The 23,702-nt window shown below is 35.7% G+C and overlaps 1 protein-coding gene across 4 annotated transcripts in view; it reads left to right on the top strand.

Moving 5' to 3' along the window:
- LOC113230462 (FERM domain-containing protein 5) overlaps positions 1-23,702 on the top strand; it is a 143,786-nt gene that overhangs the window by 5,418 nt on the left and 114,666 nt on the right. The window contains exons 6-12 of one of the 4 annotated variants that reach the window (XM_026464406.1): positions 4,889-5,029; positions 5,287-5,439; positions 6,618-6,706; positions 7,781-7,916; positions 8,798-8,882; positions 9,930-10,088; positions 12,701-13,903. In XM_026464406.1, coding sequence (XP_026320191.1) covers positions 4,889-5,029; positions 5,287-5,439; positions 6,618-6,706; positions 7,781-7,916; positions 8,798-8,882; positions 9,930-10,088; positions 12,701-13,083 — 1,146 coding nt within the window. In that variant the 3' untranslated portion in view covers positions 13,084-13,903. Of the gene's footprint in view, positions 1-4,888; positions 5,030-5,286; positions 5,440-6,617; positions 6,707-7,780; positions 7,917-8,797; positions 8,883-9,929; positions 10,125-12,685; positions 13,904-23,702 lie in introns of those variants that run through there. The other 3 variants (XM_026464405.1, XM_026464404.1, XR_003310494.1) reach the window with 3 other exon arrangements.

Here is a 23,702-nt window from a genome sequence, read left to right as displayed (position 1 = left end):
TAAATATAAAGATAAACTTTAAACGTCACTCCTGAAAGGTCGTAAATTGTCATTTTGCAAATGTGACCTTGTTAGTTATATACTGTTCTAACGGACAAAGTGTGCGAGTTACATATTTATGGAGTAAAAAGTACGTATTGCTGATGCTGTATTTGCCGTAGTCCGATGATGTCACAAGTCACGCTATATCATTAATTGAAAAAGTTCATACAAGCTATAAGAAATATTCTGAAAAAAATAAAAATGTTGATTCCCTCTCAAATAAAATTTTTCTACAGATGGAATTTTTTTCGCGGACATAAAATAATTTTTTTTCAGTCTTATAATGAAAGCTTACTAGCTGGAATAAAGTTGGACCAGCCGACTAAATACGAAAGGCAGGACAAGTTGATGATTACAGCTCTTTTTCTATTTATTATCTGTTAAAACTTTGGACAGCGTTGCCGTTTCTGTTAATCAGTTGACAACATTGAAACAACTGTTTGACTAAAAAAAATTTATTAACAGTCAAAAGTTTGAGTGTTGCCTTTTAAACAAGACGTGTTGCAACACTGAGAAAGAAGACAGAATATCAATCCACCAAGATATCATTCATCTTACGTGTTCATCCGGCGATTTATTACACATTGTGTAGTTCACTATAGTCGTCACAAAATAATAGATCATATTTGACACATGTCATCGCAACGTAAATAGTGATGTGAACTGCAATATCGGTAACCAGTTTAAACGATTCTCACGAGAAATCGATTAAAAATTTTAGGAGTTTGTAATCGTTTAGGTTATTTTTCTGTTCATTGCTTTTCAGTTCTAGATATATCAATCAACATTTATTTAAACGTTATACAGTTTAATAGAAATAATAAGTAAGTATTTTAAGTGAGCACAACGGCAACCTGTACTTGTTGTTGTATTGTAGTTATACATTAGCATAGTTCACGAGGATAACCTGTACGTAAATAACAAAATTCTGAAGTAAAACAAAAGACCTCCTTATTGGAATTTTTTATTTATCAACGTCATCGGAAGATGAACCAAAACCATCTGTTGAGCTAGTTTCACCAGTCCATATAATTAACTCGTTTTCAATTAAATTATCAATATTAACATCTCTGTCAAAATCTTCTTTTATTAGTTTTCTAGTTTTTTCCACCACCTTTCTCCAGTCTTCCTTTGTTACTTTAGTACATGCTTCCTTTAATAAAGTCATCATTTTTTTTGTGGAGAACGGTGGCTTAGTATTATTACGTCCTGCGTAGCCTGTAAAAAAAAACACTGTTGTAAAATAGTAATGTTCCTTCACAGTGATATTACAAATTCGAAAGTTTTTATGTTACCTCTTTACATTTGTACTTTATTAAAATATGCTACTAGTACAAAATAAGTCTTAATATATACGAATTTAAAATAACAGTATTAAATGCAAAAATATTAACCTTTAATTTGAGCCCAAATCAACTCAATAGCATTGTATTGACAGTGGTACGGCGGTGTCCTTATAATTTTATGTCCATGCTCAAGTGCCAATTCATCAATTTCATACCTAAGTTTTGTAGGTCTATGCTCTCGCACTAATCTTAACAATTCCACTTTCAATAGCTCCATGTCAGCTTCGACACCATTCCTCTGTAGCCATGCCACCAAATCAGCCTTTTTATTTGCCTGAGTCGGCGCTCGATCTATTTGAACCGAATGATACGATGCATTGTCCATAATTATTGTACATTGTTCGGGGAGGTTCTGAAGTAAAGTTTTAAACCACTCTTTAAATTTGTTTGCGTCCATTTCTTCGTGATATTCTTTTGTACTTTTTGATTCAAATGCTAGTAAAGCATTATTAACGAAACCTCCCCCGGCTGATCCAGCATGGCAAATTATGAGGCGACCACCTTTTCCCATTGGCACTTTCGAGCTGGATGCTTTAGTGTCGTCGGTCCATGATTGTGGTACTGTGTGGTTTGAGTTCAACCAAGTCTCATCGATAAACACAACATTATCCCAATTTGTAATTTTATTCATTTCTCTCAAAAATGAAACTCTTTGTAATATTAAATCATGTCTTTCCATCATAATATTTCTTTTGTCAGACTTCTTGTATTTAAAACCAATTTTTTTCAAAATTGTAATCAGTGAGGTAGCACTCCCAGTAAATAAGCCAAGCTCTCGAAGTGATACCAACAATTTACTCACAGTAGGGTACTCGTGTCTAGTATAATATGTATAAACATGGTTACGAATAGCGTCTGCATCGAACGTGTCGATACCTGTTACAGGCTTGCTTTTCTTCCTCTTTCTAGGCGTATGTAATACGTTTTCTTGAGAGCCGGAAGGCCCATATTTTTCTTGTATGATGGTGTGTACCGTTCTTTTGCCGATTCCAAGTGCACTTGCGACGCGATTTTGCACTTGTGTCACTGGTAATAGAGGTCCACCATTAAGTGACTCCCTTTCGAAATAGTCGTGTAATTTCACAACCAGTTCGCGAGTCTGGCTATTTAAAGCACGTCCTCTTTTCGACATGTTGAAAAAGAGTTCACACAGAATCAAGTCCAAAATATCCAAGCCAAGGTCAACGAGATTGAAAATAGAAGTAGTCCAAAAGCACAGCCGAGTCACAAGAAAAAACACCACGAATAACCAAGCGTACAGTCAACTTCCAAGACGGCGAAAGACTGCGCGGGCGCCGATGCAGAGTGACGCTAAATCGACATCAGTGTTGCCGTTTCAGAATTTGCGATAAAGAAAAGGAAATACAAATCTGACTTTACGGTTCTGTCTACTATAAATACTAGTATACTCAGTCTAATTTTGTAAGCACTTTAAAATTTTTGTTTTTGTAATTAAATAAGTCATTTTTTTAAGTGAAACCGATTTGACTCGATGATAGTCGGCGCGTATTGGTTACAACATTATTATTAAAAAGAATTATTTCTTTGTAGACTGAAGATGTAACTGTTTATAAGACGTTTCGGAGTAACCCAAAATTGGATTTTATTTTGGAATTCCTGCGAAAATAATACTTGAAATATGTTTCTTTCATAATGTATAGACCTTCAATAAAATTTATGTATTTTTTTTAAAACCCAATAAGTTATTAATTGCTTATTTACTGTTTCGTTGATTGCATTCAACGTTACATACTATCGACTGGTTTAGCTGTCAAATATGATCTATTATTTTGTGACGACTTTAGTAATTAAATAAGTCATTTTTTTTAAAGTGAAACCGATTTGACTCGATGATAGTCGGCGCTTATTGGTTACAACACTATTATTAAAAAGAATTAGACTGAAGATGTAACTGTTTATAAGACGTTTCGGAGTAACTCAAAATTGGATTTTATTTTGGAATTCCTGCGAAAATAATACTTGAAATATGTTTCTTTCATAACGTATAGACCTTCAATAAAATTTATGTATTTTTTTAAAACCCAATAAGTTATTAATTGCTTATTTACTGTTTCGTTGATTGCATTCAAAGTTACATACTATCGACTGGTTTAGCTGTCAAATATGATCTATTATTTTGTGACGACTATAGTAAAGTAAATAGTAGAAAATTCAAACTATACAATCATATCGCGATTTCTCAAAAACATTTCAGTTCAAATAATTAAAGTTTTTGTTATTACACATTTGCACATGAACATACTAAATTTTATTGTGAATAAGACACTGAGCGTACTAGTGATTAAAATAATTACGTGATAGCATTGCACCGGTTTACGATTCGTCGGCTTTGCGTGCCAAATACGACTCAGTTTTTTTTTAAAGAATTTTCCTGATGATTTAGAACTTTCTAATATAGGCCTAGAAACCCATTGATATGACTCTGTGATGTGTCAAACACTTCAGTTTTGACTAGAGATGAAACGGATAGTGATTTGGCCGGATACCAGATATCCGGCGAGCACTTAGGCTGGATAGCCGGTATCCGGCCGCCGGATATCTTACCCACTAACGCGTACTGCCGTAAACATGTCGCGACCGGTTTACTGTTACGTGTTTACGGTTATTGATTCGTGAATGATTGCACACTGACGATAATGTGGCCACTTGATTTTTATAAAACCGATTAATTTATTCGATAATACAAACAAATTCATAACAGAAAAACAGTTAACAGTGAAATAAAATCGCAAATTCGGGCGCTGAAGAAGGAAACAAGTAGTTACATCATTCTTTGGCTATATTAAAATTTCTAGTTGTTATAAGTATAAGCCTAGCACTTGATCGCTTCGACTCGATCGATTATTATTGTGTTTCAATTTGATTTCATTAATTTGTCTGTGATCTAACTAATTCTAAGCCTTGAGTCTAAGTCTGGTAGACTTACCAAAAAAAATCTACTTACACATTTCATTATTGTAGGTACCTTTACATTGTATTTGAAGACAGTTCAAAACGATCGTGATCGCGATCCTTCAATTTGGTCGTCTGGCAATAAAAAGTAGTACTTATAATTTAACAAAGTTTGTAAGAGTTTATAGTGAAAAACTGTCCTCTGAAGCTGGTCTATGAAAATAAATAGAACCAACTTTTACCACTTAATGCAAAAACAACTGGTCTTCATCCACCATAATTTGCCTTTATTGAAATTAGAGTAACAAATTTAGAGGTAACGTTATCTAACTTCATAATTCTTTCAGTTTCAAGTAATAAACAGATGGTCAACGATCCTGTAGTTACTGTTTATCCTATTACTATTATCTTTAATCAACAAATAAATTTATTTGGCGTACTGCTTATGAATTTTTTCTTACTTTTAAACATCCGGTGTCCGGCCGGATAGTAAAAATAGGCCGGATATCGGATAATTACCGGATATCCATTTCATCTCTAGTTTTAATTCAAATTGATTATACTTTGCGTAAATTCTATATTTTCAGGAAATACACAGAGAACCGGTTGAGGGTACGCCGGGTGGCAGTGGCGGTGTTAAAGGCATGTCCACACAGGAGGCTGAGAGGCAGTTCCTAAAAATTGCATGCCAGCTGGATACGTATGGCATTGATCCACATCCTGTTAAGGTAAGAACGGACACACACCTGCGCCTTGTTGCACTTTGCCCCAGCATTGGGTCATCTTGCCTCAGTATCGGGACACTAGCCCAGGTGTAGCCCAGTGCGCAGCCTTCGATTACATTTTTGTCTCTATCTAGAAGACTAAAGGGTATTTTTTCCCTTGTAATATTAAGAACATTTAGTACTACTATTTTCTTTATACAATGCCACGTAAATACAGCGATTAATTTAAAAAATAATCTTATATGAAATATTGTACGCAGGACCATAGAGGCAATCAATTATACCTAGGAATCAACCACGGAGGTATAATGACGTTCCAAGGAGGTCGCAAGACGCATCACTTCAAGTGGTCCGAGGTCCACAAGATCAACTTCGAAGGGCGCATGTTTATTGTGCACCTTAATTACCCTGAGGTAATTTATTCAATAAATTGAGAGTTGAGGTCCGTGTCATCAATGAAGCATGCAAAACTCTTTTTTTGAATGGTATTATCTCAAAAGTACCATAGACTACAAAAACGCATGGACATGTCTGAATAAGAATATTATTTTTCTCAGTACTATATCAAAATTGCATCATTTTCAGAAGAATGCGCTAATGTCCGTTACCATCTTTGTCATCCAAATTTATATTAAGAATGTTGATTAAATAGGTACCTTATGTATTAAAAACTTTTATTATTATTGGATACAAAGATCGAACAACACAAACCCATACAAAGATCTATGCCTCTATCATGAGATTACAGTGACAGTTCTCGTTAGCGACCGCGTAAAATGTTTGTATATAAAATGTTGTTTCTTCTTATGACCGCTAGAGGCGCTGTATAATTTGCCAAACAAAATTTTGAAGTAACTTACGCGGTCGTTAGCGACAAATGTCACAGTCATCTCGTGGCAGAGGCACAGGAAAAAGCACGTAAAGAAATACGTAAGGGTGCGTTCCCATTATGTCGTAACATTTTATTTATCGTTAGACGTCTGTCGCGTCTAGCTTGGTCCCATATCACGACTATATCGTTGAACGACTATCGTGCGTGTGTAGCTGTTCCCACTACAGTCATGGCACAGTTCACGGCAGTCGCCTTGTCGTTTGCACGACAGAATGGTTTGAGTTGCGATTATCTGTCGTTACATTTTTATCGTAACGTTATATTTATCGTCTGACGACTGTCGTTCTAGCGCTTCCCATTGTCACGACAGTCTGTCGTCGTAACGTCTAAAAAGGCGTGATCGACAGTTAATCGTGTCGTTCTATATGTAAACAACCTTTTTTAAATATACAAGCCACGACACTTTAAACTGCACGAGTATTTGTCGTCACGACATAATGAGAACGCGCCCTAAGATTTGCTGACTCTAATGGTATCTGCACTAAGTTTGGTTGACTTGATCTATAGCTTAGTTGGTAAGAGATTGTGGCCCCGGTGTGGCAATAGACGCTGGTTAAGTCCAGTCAGATCGAATGATTTTTTGTGTTAATCGCTTTGTATCAATAATAATAACAAACTAGAGTATTTTCACAAGAAACATGAATATCATGTTAGGTAAAATATCATGATATTCAATAAAACGTAAACTGTTATTTTCAGAAAAAGCACACAGTGGGCTTCAAGTGCCCGAGTGGCGCGTCCTGCCGCCATGTGTGGTGTTGTGCTATCGAACAAATGCTATTCTTTACGTAACTATTACCTTATTTTTGCCTATTATTTTTTGTCATAATACATGTCAAACGTAGGTACATATATGTACGTGTGTGTTGCGCTTTTGTACGTATGAATTTCTTTATCATTTCAATTTCTATAAAGTACACGTGTATACGTGCGTGTTATGTATACAGGGTGGAAAAAATCAATGGGACATGAAGGGGGTCTTTAATTGTAAGACCCAATGTTTATTTACAACTGCCTCATGCTGGACTGTCACGCAAGAGGTTTTGGGTTCGATTCCCGTGCCGGGAGAAATATTTCTATGGCCTACATTTATTTCTCTCGTGAGTTTGGGCGTAATTTGTGGTTGTGTATGTGTGTGTTCATGGCACCCGCGACGCAGGGTTTCCCTAGTGCGGAGCTAAGAGTGTGTAAAAAAATATTTGAGTTTATCCTTATCATTGATATCATTGATTAGTACAATAAAATAGTTAGTTTTTTTATGCATTTTTAGTTGGTTCGCTTCCCGGTTTAGGTAAGCTATTAAAAAAAATGCAATTATTCATATTAAGAAAAATAATAGAAATAAAAGAATGAAAGAATTTTAAGTAAAATTGGCTATCTTAAGGTATCATTTAAGGTACTTTCCCCTCATGTCCCATCGTTATTTCCACCCTGTATATATATTTCTTAGTAATTTTAATTTCTATACAATTTATGTGTCAATGTCTCGTAATGCGTGTTTCTTGGCTTTTAAAATTTTTTAACTGCTAGGCTTTTTTAAATGAAACTATTTTTCCGGATTTAAAATGCGTATATTGTTTTTTCAAACAAACCGACCGACGACGTTTCGGGCCCTTTACAGGTCCCAGTCAACCGTGACCAGAACAAATATACGCGATTTAAATCCGGAAAAATAGTTTCATTTCCTATGTGTAACAATCGCGAAAACCTAAGAACTTGATATTTTTAACTGCTGCTAACATCTTTCTACTCCCTGATATCCTGAAACAAAACTAGGTTTTCTTATTTAATTCACGAGTACAGTCACGTCTGGCTTGTCCATGGTCGCAGATTATATAGCCTTTATTTTGTCTGTGTTACAGATTGGCATCGTCGTCAGACGCGTGTGTGTATTCCGGCGGCGGATTATTCTCATGGGGCACCAAGTTCAAGTACGTGGGTCGCACCGAGAGGGAAATTCTCGAACGAGACGGGCTGCTCGCGCCTAGGGATCATCAGGTCCTCCATTGGTTTCACATCTTCTAACACATTAATCTTAATAGCCGTCTCTTAAGGCCTATGCCCTTGATCCTCCAATAACCTTGGAGTATTAGCAAGAATAAGAATAGGCTAGTAGTATAAGGGCAACAGGAAATCTATTCAGTCAACTAACTAAAAAAATTATAAATTGTTTATTGAGTTCTCAGGTTGCATTAATGTTAGACATAATTGGTTTATGACTTTACCATCTCAGTCAGCCCTGTCCACGGTACCTGTAACGAGCCCGAAACTCGCTCGAGCCGTATAATGTACATTGTGTATTAAAGACGATAAATAAGAAATTACTAACGAGAATCTATTAGAAGCCCGAAGCCGACGACTGAGGGCTTTAATAACTTGAGTTTTGTATTTTCGTACCGTCCGTGATACGTACAATGTTTTTCATCGCATTTGCGATAAAATAAACGCACATTCTTGTATGAATAAATATGATTCACAACATAACAATTATGGGTTTTGCAAATGGCGGATATTTTGTTTTTTTTTTTCAACAGATGGCCAGCTACGTATTCTTCCATAAAACACCTTAGACTTTCCTTTATTTGTTTTCCATCCTCTAAGGGACTTTCCTTTATTTTTTTTCCATTCTTTATACAAACTCGAACTAAAATGTTGTAAAAAGCAGAGACGCATATAGTCATGATGGATGTTAAAAAATAATTCTAAATTTTTATACAGACAATAATTAAAATCAGATAAAACCAGTTCTTAACAATAAGTATTTAAGTAGCATGTGTCTGAATAACAATTTAAAAAAATTGTGAGCTCGTGCCGTGTGATGCCGCCTTTATAAACACGTCTGGTATCAAATAGTTTGAATAACAACGTGTTGTATGCAGGACGAGGGTTCTAGTACGAGTGGCGGCAAAAGGAAAGCGTCAAGTGTTCCTGCAACACCGTCGACTCCTATGACTGGAGATTTTGGTAAGAAACCAATCATTTTCTTTAATACCTCAGGCTCAACTGCCAATGTTAGGCTTGACTAGTTGTACAGTGATGTGACTGTGCCTGTGAGAACTATATTTCCCAATGGCTCAACTGTATTAGAATACGTTAGCCATTACAAAATTAGTAAAGAGAGGACTTAGTTCATTTATTTTCTAGTTTCATTTCAGTCTCTCTTTCGCTCTCAATCTCTGTTTCTCTCTCATTATTTCTTTTTCTCTTCCTCTCCTTCTTTCACTCTCTTTCTATTTTTCGCTTTCTGTTTTTCTTCTTACTTGTGCTTATAAAAGTGTATTTCCCAATGGCTCAACTACTCCTTATTGGTAGCAACATGTAAAATCCATTTATTTGTTTTCATATAAATCTAAGATTTACCAATAAAGACTAGGCTCTAACAGTCCATTTGTATTTATTATTCTCTGTCTCTGTCTTTTATTTGCTATTTCCCTTATCTTGACTTTAGTGTCCTCTGAAATCTATCTATTCTATTATTCATAGAAATGAACAATTGAGGCTGTCAGCGTAAAAGTGGTGTAACCCACATAGTTTTTTTTATCTACAGTATTATTTTAAATGATACTGAAGTACATAATTATTTTATGTTTGGATACTATTTTCATGTATAAAACATATTTAATTTTTTTTGTATGTACATGAAAGTATGCTTCCGACTTTAGTATCATTTAAAGTAATATCGTGAAGAAAAAAAATATTGTGGTTACACCACTTTTGCGCTGATAGCCTCAATTCGGTTTACATATGCAGTTTTTTTTAAAAGTATTTTGCTGTTTACTTACATCTTTCTTAATTAGGTTAATATTACCCGTACATGGTACTGAGAATTTTTTAAGATTTATTTTATGATCTATGAAAATTACAACTAGAAACGGATGACAAACACTTTCTACTGCAGGGTTCATTCAGTGAACACGAAGGGATTTTTATAAAAATAATTCCAACATGAAGGTGTATTTCTGAAAAGCATCCCCTAGGAGGACGAAAAGGTCAAGTGCAATATTGTTAAAGGGTACAGCAGCTTGCCGCGTTCGACACACAGTGCTCCTTTGGAAGAGAGCGCGTCGGTTTCGGCCAGCGAGGCCTGCAACGGAGGCTGCCTGTTGGCCGGGCCGGCGGTGGACATCGCACTGGCGGCATCGGCCTCGGCCCTCGGCGACGACAAGCCCGGTCAGTGCGCCTGCCATATTGCCGAAACTAGAATAGGTATTACCTCCATTATCATTCTTGTTTCACATCTTCGCTAACTGGGGCATAGCCCCTTGTACTAGTATACTGTGCTGCCCCCTCCACCCGTCTAAAATTAAGACTTATGTGTGTAAAATTTTCTGATTATCCGTGCGTTTTTTCACTTAAACGCCTAATGATTTTAGCACCATTGTTGTCATTTTGTTTACATTCATACTACTTACAATTAGGTTTTTTTTTAAAAGTGTTCGTGGGTTATTTATATATCCACTACTGTTAATAATGTAGCTAGCAACATGCAGCATGGGAAACAAGTTCTTTAATTGAAAGAAAATTGGTTACTTTGGATTAGCGGAAGGAGTGGCACAGCCTGTCGTAGCAATAGGGGATTATACCTCTAGATATTAAGGGGCGAGGGAAAAAAATGTACAGTAAATTAACGTGAACAATTGAGGCTATCAGCGCAAATGTTTTTATAATAAAAATATTTAATTATTAATTTTTTTTTATACGTGAAGGCAGAATTGATAAGAATAATTGCCCATGGTCCACCGAGGTGAGTCAGACAGGTGGTCCACGGGCGAGAAGCGAAAAACATCATCCAAATAGAAAATAATTATACAGGCTGTATATTTGAAAGTGAGACATATTCATACATGTCATAGTAAATCATGTTACAACTTAATATAGACTAAAATAAAATTTGGATATGGGATAGAACAAAAAATAAATCAAGTAATGTGTTTTGATGTGTACATAGGAATAAACCGATTCCCTTTACGCTTGATTTTGAGTGCAATGGGAATACTACCGAGCGAGTGCCGAGTGAGACAGCAACAATAACAATGATTTCACATCTCCCTTCCTACTTAGAACCGACAAAGCACCTCATTTCTCTAGAAAATAAAAATCACAAACTAAACCAACCTACGCATATTTATGTTACGATGAAAAAAGCTGTTATCGAAGTGATTGCGTTTTTATTTATGCTAATTATTTTTTACGTTTGAACTATCGTCGAAATGTTTTACGTACTAAAATAAGATAAGTTTATGATTTAGTAACTAGTTATAATTTAATAAGAATTGAGGTTTTTAGCGTAGTTAAAAATGTGAAATCAAATTATTTACAACGATGATATTTTTTAGTTATTTACAGTTTATTTACACTTACGCGATATGGAGCTGGTGTTTAAAATGTCCACCGTTTTCCACAATGCATAGTCTAGCACGTCGTAGTTAATTTTGTTTTAAATTGTTCAACACAAACACATTTTGTCTCACAGTATAAAATGCTGAGATAATCCTCTTATGCAACACTTCGACACTGTTCACCTCCTCCGCGTAAACTCCGATTTGGGAACATTTCAATAGCTCGCCTCACACTATCACCAGTTATTGCGTAAAGTAGCACCATCTTAGTCAATTCGACGTTAGAATAAATATCCATTTTGCGCGGGCGAGAGGCCCGTTCGCCGGGGTGCAGCCACATCGGGCGAGCGGAAGTACAAATAATGTACGTGCCTTCGCTAGGCCAAGGTCGCGCGTGCACTGTCTCTCCAATTTTCAGATGCGCCCGCGCCCCCACCCCCGATCGCCGTTGCGTCGGAGCAATAATAGTGATGTGCATAGATTTCGATAACTAATTTTGTTCACAAGTAGTAGTCGATAAAAAATAAATAAAAAGATATTGTTTTGTATAGTTTAAGTTCATCAGTTTATTATTTCTTTGGGTTCAGAATCAGGAATATAACGCACTCTATAAGTATGTCCCACTTTCAAATATACAGTCTGTATATGTACTTTGGTACCATTTAAAGTAATATAATATAACTTTTACGTTGATAGCCTCAATTATGGATGTCACGTAGATCAAATGAAAAAAGAAATTCCAGAGTTTCCGTGATTGCTACATTGAAAATGAAACGGTATTTCTCGGATTCACTACCTAATTTCAGTGGCAATTTATTTTACCCTGCAATATTATTTAATATTCGAGTAGTGTATCTTGAAACATTATTTAATAATTATACGATAATATACTTGAAAATTTAAATAATAAAAATTGCCACGGAAATTAGGTAGTGAGCAACTAGTCCGAAAATGACCGGAAACTATCCGGATTGTGAGCTGTGAGTGTGTAAAAAAATAGTTTCATTTCCCCTGAAAAGATTGTCTACAATGTCTCGATACCTGCAATGACCACTTGGACCTGTTCTGTTTTTATTTTGTTTTTTGTTACTTTGCTTTTTTTTGTTATTTTTTCGAATTTTGATTTTAGTTTTTTATTTCTTTTTCTCAAAATTGGGAGCATAATTTTTAATCGACTTCGAAAAAAGGAGGAGGTTCTCTTTCGACTGTATGTTTTTTTTTATGTATTTGTGAACCGATTTTTGATGATTCTTTTTTGTTGGAAAGAGGGTACCTCAGAAGTGGTCCCATTTAAATTTGAAGAAAATATTCCACCACTAAGGGTTGTTAACTAGGGGATTGGACGTATCGTAATAAGGCCGTGAAAATCATCTTCATTCACAAAGCAGTTTGCAATTGCACTAACAACGTGTTTAATTCTTGACGAAGTCAATTGCGATGCAGCGCTGGCCTCGGACTACAACCCGCGCGATTCCTTCGAGCACTCCTCCACGGAGTCGGCGGCTACGTCGCACACGCACATCACGCACACGGGACCCCCGACGGCTGCGGGAGGGGGCTCTAGCAACGAGGAATGGAGAGCACCCCCCGCGCCTGTCCCTCCCGCCTTACAACCCCCACCGAGACCCTTCAGCCTCCTCCGCGCGTTCGTACCTTCTTTCGTCTTCGTATGGATCTCCCTCGCGGTCTTAACTCTTCTGGTGTTCGAGACCGACTGGGCTCCGCTTCGGCCGCTCAAACGTAAGCCCGAGCTGGTCTCCCTCCGTCATCACTACTACGCGCCTTTGAAGGAATACCTGCGGAAGAAGGTCATCGAACTCTTCTGATTCCCGCCCGCCGTTATTTTAGTGGCGTGTTATAGTTAGAGCGGTATGGAACAAAACGCAGTGAGAAACTAGACATTTTCCCTTTTACAAGTTATATGACTTAGATTGTGCAGACTTTCTTGAAATAATCTTTCACTATTTGCGGCGACGTACTTTTGCTCTACTTTCTTAGCTGCGTGCGTTTCTATGGGTAATATAGTAATGACATAAAAGAAATTATTCACTGGCAAATATGTTGGCCGACAGACAGAGATTCTATAAGTCAAGTTAGAAATCAAGAGAATATAATCATATACATTTATTGTAGTAAACTAATTAAGTACCTAATCCGTTGGCGTTGGCATATCTATGCCTGTCATTCGGCCAACAAGTTCGCAAGTCAATGCACCCCTTTAAATTCCAAATTAATGGAGCTTTTGCGTTAATTCGAGACCGGTTCTCGAATATGAAATCCGAAGTGTCAAATTTTGTGAGACACATTAGTGTAGTTGGTAAATAATTGACCAGAACATAGTGTAGGCTTATTTTTGAATCGTTCGTTGATAAGAGGAATTGTACAATAATATTCATCCACTAGGATAGGCACTGCTACGCTTTGAAATAGTACAATTTATTTATAAGCTTTAGCACTCGTGTAATTCGCGCACAAACTTGTGATAGTTTACTTATTTTAGTGTATTGTTAAAATTGTGGAGTGATTTTTGAAACTAGGCACCTACAGTGAGTAAGTTGAATGCCATTGGGACTTACAGCGGGACATTCACTGTCAGACATATTGACCGACAGAAATGGGAGAGGTGTGAATTCTTACAGAAGTATATCGAGGTCTAAAGTTTTGCGATTGCTACACATTGGAATTAAACTATTTTTTTTGTTAGAATCGAAAATTGGATATAATAGTTTTTTCATCGAAACCAACATTTCCTCTTCCATAGTCACCGCTTACTGAGATGCTATTATTCCTTCTAACTTATTCTGGAATATAAGTTACATAATACGCAATTTTTTTTTGGGGTGCGTACAGATCTGACGAATACGCCGCGGACGCGCTGCATGTGCGCTGCGCGCGCGAACACGCGTGCTGAATGCGTGCAGTTAAATACATGTTAATATATGTGGCGCTCGAATAGCATGCGAACAGATCGCACAACGTAAAGCACATGTGCAATTCGCGAGCCTTTCGCAAATACGCGTATTTGCGGCGCACTCGCCACATCTGTATACCCTGTAAGACCAAGTCATTAGTGTGATTCATATCACACCAATGGCTTGGTCTTAAACAAGGGAATTCCCTGTGTACTATGAGTGCAGTAACGGAATTCACTTTGGGGTACTAAATAACACCCAAACCACTAACCACAACCAAGATGCCCAAGGTCATGCAGTACAGGAAATTCCCCAGTATGAGACCAGATCTTTGTGTGATTATCTGGCACATTTTTACTGGACTAATTTAGAAAAGTTCATTTTCTAAATTGGTCCTAACGGGAATCGAGCCAGGGACCTCCTCGTGTCGTCAATAGTCAAAAAGCAGTGCTCATGGCACCTGTAAATAGCCCCTAATGTTCGCCGTTAGTCGAAAGGGCGCATGTGACATAAAATTTTGTCATGGTACAGCCGTCATAAGTAAAAAAAGGCCGTTCTGTCACTATTTCTATTGTGATGTGAAGATTGTGCAAGAAAAAAGTAGATATTTTTCAGTTTGAAATCTTTAACTTTATTTTCTTGATTTTGAGTTTTTGTCACATGCGCCCTTTCAAGTAACGGCGGTAGTGTTGGTTTCTTTGAAAAAAAAACAAATATAGTATGCGATGATATGTCCGAAAAAAAATCTTTCGTTCCAAACTTAGACAAGTAAGAAAAAGTACAGCTGGTGAAACCGTACATGCAGATATGACTTGTCAACTTATGGGTAATAGGCGCAATGCAGTGCCCCTTAGATCTTTGCGATATAAAATTCTGAGCGCCATTGCAACTGTAAGGGAGATGCCGCACGAGCTGTTCTGCCGACGCGCGCTGTTTCAACGCGCCGTGTGGCACGTCGTTCTAATTTATATGTATAACCCAGTTGTGACGACGCTACGCCGACACAACGCGCGTGTGGCATCTCCCTTATGGGAATTACCACACGCTGTGGCAGTGCTCCTGGGTGATCCTTGTGATTTAAAGTTTCGAGTGGCACTGCAATTGTTATGGACAGGCGTGTCGCTTGCCAGTAGGTGCACGATTTGTTCGTCCCGTCATTTGGTATCATAAAAAAAGTAGTTTCGTATAACTCTATCCTTGCTCTGTTGTTCTGCATAGGTACGGCAAGTGCAGGAACTGATTAACGCTGACAATTTACGACCGTTATATCGAACGAAGACAAATTATTACAATAGGGTATTTTGCAAGTAGTGAAACTGAAATGCTTTTCTTAAATTGAATCTTTCTTTTCAAATTCAATATTTGACTGATGCGAATGTAGGAGACGAAAGAGAGTTAGATGGACCCGACCCCACCCCATATGGAGAGAGATATATCGCACATATTCTCGATGATCGCACATGACAACTAATATAGTATCGTGGGGTATCAATTCATACAAATTAACTTTAGTACATATTTAAAACCGTAGATATTGAATCGCAAATAAAAAAAAAGTATTTTGACTTACTTTTTACAATCTGACACGTTTAAGCTATTTATTACACTTATAAAATATCACGTTTATAAAAAATGTTTATCGCCTTAAGAATGGGCCATCAACTTCGCTCATTCTATTACGTTGCTCTGATAAGATTTACAAAAGGAAGAAAAACATTGAATATCAATCTCGAAAGTTAAATTTTTAAAATATTCATGATATATTTCATTCCATTGAATCTCAATTGTAAATCGCACAATCTTTTGACTTCACATTCCATTTAGTATCGTCTTCCAACTGACTTATTTTTTACGATAACTTTAATTTTTATAAAGTAGTTAATAAGTACATAATACAATTATTTGCTTATAAATGCATTTATTTTTATTGCACTATTTAATTATTTATTATTTTTAACCACAACAATGTCAATGTCGGTGTGCCATACTCATGGTATTTTACTAATGAATTAGATTGCTTAATTTACATACGTAGCTAAGACATTGCGGCTCCATATTTATTTGATATCGTACGGAACCCTGATAAAACGTGTGAAAATATTGCATTTATTTTTGTAATACGCATTTAATGCTTTAATATGTTTACATCAGAATCTCGCACAAATAAAAATGAATATTATACATATATAATTTATATTTTGTTAAGTTTTTTACTACAATTTTATGGACTAAGTTACACGTTATATACGGTGTGTTTGATTGCTTCTTTGTTGTTCCTTAGACCCTAGGGTCATATTTTAATTTAGTGACTGATGTTCCTTTTGTTTCTATTAAATGTAACACAATAATTTATAAGAGAGAAAGTAGTAGTTATTGTCTTTGAGAAATACATCTATGGGTCAGTCTATTTTTTTTACCGACAATCGGCTTTCCCTAAATTAAAAAAAACATTTTTATAATAAATAACAACACATCAATTTGTCCGTAGCCTCGATAGAACACTCACAAAGTACCAATTTATCTTATTTTTATCATAAATTTAAAGAAAACGCAGGAGATAAAATTTTGAAACTAAATATTTTTATTTTGAATATTTTCTTGAAGACTGATGAGTACCAAAAAATAGGTGACTATACACGGAACAGCTAATAATAATTTAAAAAAAATCAAGAACTACTATGTAATACTGTCGGTGCAAAAGTTGATTGACCCGTATACAAATTAAGGGATTATAATAATTATAATTAAAATTGTAATATATTTTTATGGTATGCGAACTGGTAAACTGACATAATTACGAAGTTATCAACAACTGCACCTTAAGGACGCTTGTACTGAATATTGTTATCACTGGTAAAAATTCTGTTTTGAACATCTCCAAACTTTAATTTGTTAACTAAGGGTTTGATGACAGCACAATTGTGGACAGGTACTTGACCAATGCAAGGGTCAGTGGAGAAGAAATCCAGTCTTGTCGAGAGTCCATGGTTAGTCGTTTGAGTTTGACACTTAAGGCAGTCTCCGATTGCGGCGACGCCAATCTTGTAAAATTTAATGCTACCAAAACGCAGGCGTGTCTTTTCTCCACTAAATAGAGTCCCTTTCACCTGACTCCGACTTTTCGTGATATATCTATACCGATAGCCTACCGTCTTCAGCTACTTGGAATCGATCTGTCGTCCAGTCTGAACTTCGTCAGACACATTGAATGCATGGCCACAAACACAGCCAAGAAGCTTGGCATCCTTTCTAAGGTGAGGCGATACTTCACACCGGACAGTTGCTTCAGCTGTACCAAGCACAAGTCCGGCCGTGTATGGAGTACTGCTGCCACTTATGGGATGGCTCTGCTAAATACCTACTGGCCACCTTGGATTCAATAGACAAGCGTGCAAAGAGGCTTATAGGTGACTCGGAATTAGTAGAGACGAAGCTGCAGAGCTTGAATACCACCGTAAAGTTGTCTGCTTATCGGTATTCAAATGATATATCACGGAGAATGTGCGATGGAATTGCATAATTTGATTCCGTCTTCCCTTTTCCCTCATCGGGGGAATAAACGGGGGTGGGATTCCACCCCTATGTTGTGGATATTCCCAGGATTGGTACGAAGCGTTTCGCTTCCACACTTATGTAGCGAGCGACTAGATAGTGGAATTCCCTACCTGCGAACTTATTCCCCGAACGCTATAACTTGGACCTTTTCAAGGCGAGAGTGAATAGGCATTATTTAGGTGTGTATGCTACGTCGTCGACCTCATCATCACTTTCCATCCGGTGAGATGGAGGTCAAATGCGTACTTATTTTTTATACAAAAAGGGGCGGATCTTACTACCCACCACGCTACAGCACTACTTCTATCTAAAAATGTATTTTATATGGGAAAATCTGTAATATATTTGATGCTGAAGCGGTATAAAAATGGATGTATGAAGTGCTGAAGCGTGCTGGTAAATGTGATTTAACCCTTTAAAATCAGCATATAAATGTGCCAAATTGTCACTTTAATAACTAGACCTTAAAACTTAGGAATTCCGCTATGAATAAAGAGGACAAGTTTTAAAACTTAGACCAAAATAAAACTATAAATTAGTTTCCGATATTGGTTATACGTTATACGTGAAGCGCACCGCATATCCCGGAACCTGGAATATGCTTAGTCACAGCGCTACCAAAGTCAATTTCAAGTCAATGAAAAATAATTTAGACAAGCCAAATTAGGAGTTTGGAAGTGTGTGAAACTGAATAATGATTTATGTTTTTTTTTAAATTATGTTTGTTTATTTTATTTTTACACAATTGTTAATGCCTTATTAGGAGTGTGGGTTAGACTTAAGTAGCTTTATCTATATTTAATTTTAAGTCTGATAAACGATAGTGAACGAAGTAGTTGTCTACTAATAAAGATACGTTTTTTTACGCTGGACGCTGATAGTAATCTGCTGTTATTAAGAAATAATCAGCGCCTAACGTGAAAATCAGCAGGTATTTCGTTTATTCGCTAACTAGACCGTGAGCCCAGAATCAATTGAGAAATATACTTCACCGGCCTAGACGAACCTTTTCAATTTCGTGCAAATAGTTTTATACAAGATGTAGGTTTTATTTCTATTTAATGGTATCGAAGAATATGAACAAGTTTTCTTTATGAGAGACCCCAGAGGTCTCATAGGTTTTGTTCGTGTAGGTACTAACATTTACACAGAACAGCTGATGACAGCTCTGCATAAACAAAGTATCGACTAAATCAAACTAAAACTTGAGGCCTCTAGGTCGGTGATGGATTTTTTCTTATTGCAGACTTAGTATCTAAGAATCTTTATTATGTACCGTTCTGCAAGCTATAGTCATACAAAGCCAGGTTCCTACTGTATAGGTAGATTTTCATAAGTTTGAACAAAAATGAACAAATCGCGGCCATATTTTCGCACTATTTTTGTTAATGTTAATATAGGGTTACTTTTTATTAATTCCAAAAACCTTTTATCAGGCAGTGCTATCATTGAATCAACACTTTTGAGAATTTTTTGTATTTGTTATACAAATCAATTATTTTTTAGTGTTCCTTATCTAATTTCGGTGGCAATTTTATTATTTAAATATTTGATTTCAGAATACTACACTCGAATATTAAATAATACTTAATGATAATATTCTAGAATACTTAAATATAAAAATTGTCACCAAAATTAGGTCGAGAACACTAACCTGAAAATGACCCCCAACAAATAAATGAGGTTTCAGATAAATGTGTTGTTATGTGCAATGATCGGAAAAGGTGTTCCACATATATGTATAGCTACATAGAGTTGTTAAAACCACCAAATATTAATGAATGATTTTCGAATTCCTGATTTCCGGAAATGGTTTTACTGCTTCGTAGGTCAAAACTATTGATCTAGGAAGTCGAAGTTGGATTTTAAAGTAATTCTAATAATGCCAACGACTCCCTAGGTAAGTGGTTTTATCCTACGATGCAGTAAAACCGTTTCCGGAAAAAATCGGAATTCGAAAAAAAAATAAAATTAATTATATTAAGAGAATTCGAAAAAAAAAATTAATTAATATTTGGTGGTTTTAACAACTCCATGTCGTAGTTGTAGCTATATTTATATATGTATCTATATATACATATGTGTCGTTCATTGTAAAAGTGAATTACGTCCTAGTAATTAAATTTTGATATAATGAGCTTTTAGCAATAATGCGTAGGAATTTTAGTTCTCTGAGTAAACTAGTAATGCCATCCCATCCCATAGGATGTTGTGCAATTATTGGAGTTGCTTCACTTTTATAATGAAAGATATGATTAAATGTGATACTTTTAGGCAAAAAAAATGTTTTAAAACATGGACTTACACCACCACTTTTGTAATGGTGGACACATGTAGAACACCTTTTTCCGACCATTGGTTATGTATTACGAATTCTGAATCATAAATTCGCACCCTTGGTAGGGCCACATAAGTTATAAAATTCCACATATCGTCGGGGATAGTGCAATTAAGCGTAACTAGCATTTGATTATGAGTTTCCGTTTCGGTAATTTAGTGCCCAGATCAAATCCGCGACAACCAAATTAGAATGATTTACGTGGAATCTATTGTCATGAGTCCGTAGATAATATAAATTAATGCTTATTGTGCAAACATTAAAGTCGTAGCTATTGAAATAACAAAGTAATAGCAGTAAATCCATCTCCTGTAAAAGTTGGTTTACTGCGGATACACGCCTTTTACCAATGCTACATACGCGTATTTGCACTATCTCCGACGATATACATACATCATTTGTTCCGTGTAGTTCATATTATATGATCACACATGTGGCTTGCTTACTAATGCGTATTACGAATTGATTAATAAGCTCATACAGGTTTGTATTGGAAGTTGAAAAAGGTTTAAGTGTTTAAAGCAAGTAGTTTTAATGATAAAAATTAAATGTTTTTGTATAGTGGGTAAGACCAAGAAAAAAAAACCGTTTGTTTTTGTAAGGTCTGTAATATCAAGCAGGTTGTTTTCTGTCTAGTCCAAAAAATCTTTGTACTTAATAGTACTTGTGCAATTACGTTGCTTAGTTACATTAGTGGCTGTATACGCAGTGGGCAACATGTAAATTTAGAAAAACCGCCAAAATTATTTTTTGTTTATAACACCTAACGTCATATATTATCATTATTATTATCATCATCAACCCATTTATAAGTCCCACTTCTGGGCATGGGTCTCCTCTCAGGTGAGGGGTTGACATGCAGGTTTCATCACGGTGTTTCCCTTTTCCGAAAAGCTCATTGTAAATTCCAATTTAAATTAATTTAATTTCAACTTAACGTCATTTATAAAAAAAATAATTTTCGTACTTAACTATTATTATTTTGTTTAAGACGTATATATTTATATGTATTTTCAGTCTGTCATTTATTTAAAAATAGTTTTATACAGCGATGTTGATAGTTTTAAGTTACGAAAGCAGCAAAAAGTTGTGTATTATTGTTTTGACAAAGGAATTACAAGTTAGTAGGTAAGCAAATTACACTAGAAATTGTTAAATTTATTAAATACTACTACTACTACTACACATTCCCCTAAGAATAATGAGTAAAAAAAACTCTTGGGGTTGCCTTTGTAAATTGACATTTGTTCACATTTATCACTTACATTTTTTAAGGCAGAAACAATCTGAAAGAGCTCATGGATCGCTTCCATAGATTTTTATCATCGAAATGCGCAAGAAACAATATTTTCTGCGCATTTGGTTCATAAAAATCTATCTATAAGATGATAAATATATTATATTAAATTCGATCGTAAATCGACACCGCCAATGCAAATGAGAGCAATAACTACCTACTGCTAAAATTATTCATAAACTGTAGGGTCTCTAGGTTAGAGTAAGAGACTTATACATAATTAGAATAATGTAAATTCGTATCGATAAAATATTTTTACATGAAAACTCTACCATTTTAGAAATTCTAATGTACTTTTAAATTATGAATACATTTGAAGTCTTTAAATATTCATATTTAATAATTTATTTATATTTAATTTATAGATAAGTCAGAACAGAGTGAACGCCGTGTGTTTGTTTCATATAAGTGTACCAGATTCTGTTGGAATTTAGGAAAAAAAGTGTAGTGGGCAACATTAATATAGTGAGAAAATTTATTTCGATAAACATTTTTTGTTCTTGATTTGCGCGATTAGCGTTTCAGCGACTGACAACGTTTTTGAATTAGGTATATACAATGTTGTTTGAAATCGAAACCGTTTTTTCGACATTATTGCAATAAAATCGTTTCTTTCCAGAACTATTTTTTCTTCCATTTTCTTATTGGCGGTGTCCTGTTAGGCTCAATTTATATTGTGTCGGAATGGAATGAAAGCGAATTTTTGTAACGATATTGATAGCATAATGAACTTTAGGGTCAATTGTGTAAAAGGGGGCATTCACTATCCTGCATTACAGGTCTGGCCTGCCGTCCACTGCGTAATGCAGGATTATGAATGTAGTCGCAGCGTGCAAGCTACCCGACAATGCGCCCTGCGACACTCAGGGTCATACGTAGGATAGTGTGTCAGCAGTCTCTTGCCTGTACGGTGGACTGCCATGCGGGTACTGAATGGGCTGTTTAACGTACAAATAGATACCTAGACCTTACGATTTCGCCAGTCTCGAGTTTTCCGCTAAGTAATTTTAGGGGGCTATTGTAGGGGAGCCAGTTGACACAATTCACATTTTGATGAAATGTGACAAGTTAACAGCATTCGATTTTGTCTTTAGTGCCACAAGACTCTGGTACACCTATGTGAAATTAACTTTGTAAACTAGCGCGTGGTCGGCAGGTTCATAATTGTATGAGACTCACGTTGGGTCACATTGTGTGTATCGTTCTTTTTTGTATCAACGTAATTATGTTTCATTTACGAGGACCAATAAAAAGAAAGTAAGATCCATTTATAAATTGCTCGGAATTTGAAGTTGTACTTAATAAAAATACCTATTTAGTATTTATAATAAAATTTGTAATGTAAAACGGAACGAAACTTCTGTACTAGTTTTGAAAAATTACAAGATTTGTTGTGACTTAAGATTTCTATATAGGGTGTAACAAAAAGATCTGGTCAGATCGTGGTCAGATAACTGGATGACGTACATGTATTTACGTCACATGGATTGGAATATCAAAACACCTAATTCACCAAGAAGATGGTTGACAAAAAAATCTGAGGCATATCTGGTGTGTACAACCGACGACTAATACAGTTAGAGGTTGGTAAAAATTAATAATACGTCGGTCCAAAGGTGTAAAGTATTTTTTTTAACTAATGCAAAGGTCGGTATGTTTATTCGCAATAAAATTTGGCACATTTCGAATAAGTACAGTATTAAGTAAAAAAAAAAACTAACTAAAAAAAGACAACTATTCTTGAAGAGCATCGATTTTTTTATTAATGAAATTATTTGAAAAAAGGATTGGTTCACGTAAAAATTAGGACCGTTGTGTGTAGATCACAATGTTAAAACTGTTTGTATTGAGTGCGAATAATAGCCACAATGTGGTCCGATTTTTTTTATACATTCTTCTGCTGATTGACATGTGGTATGTATATAATAATAGTACAACGATCCTGTAGGACGTTACAATAGAGAAAATTGGAGGGTATTCTAATCAATCACAAGCAATGCTCTCAAATGAACGAAGAAGAGACTGTTTTGCTCGAAAAAAGCAATTACAATTTTTTTCAAATTCCTAGCAATTTATTTGGGAATGAACTTATTGAATATTTTTGTATGCATGTTCATTATCTCCGCAATCATCTATGGTTGCGAACCTTCAGTCACATTTTACATAAAATCTTTGTAATATCGCTTTTCAGTCATTGTGGTTACAATTACAACGTTTTGGAAAATATTTGTATCGAGCCAAATGAAAGGCCAAAATATCTTGTCTTTTAACTTTTCAGAGCTGGAGTGTCGTCGAATGTCAGCATTGTAAAAAGTATATGTAGGACACTCTACTAAATAGATA

The sequence above is a fragment of the Hyposmocoma kahamanoa genome, unplaced genomic scaffold (assembly GCF_003589595.1).
Source record: "Hyposmocoma kahamanoa isolate Upper Pololo Valley unplaced genomic scaffold, ASM358959v1 63, whole genome shotgun sequence".
Taxonomy (NCBI): domain Eukaryota; kingdom Metazoa; phylum Arthropoda; class Insecta; order Lepidoptera; family Cosmopterigidae; genus Hyposmocoma; species Hyposmocoma kahamanoa.
Note: the sequence above shows the minus strand (reverse complement) of the source record. Positions and strands in the feature narration are given on the sequence as shown.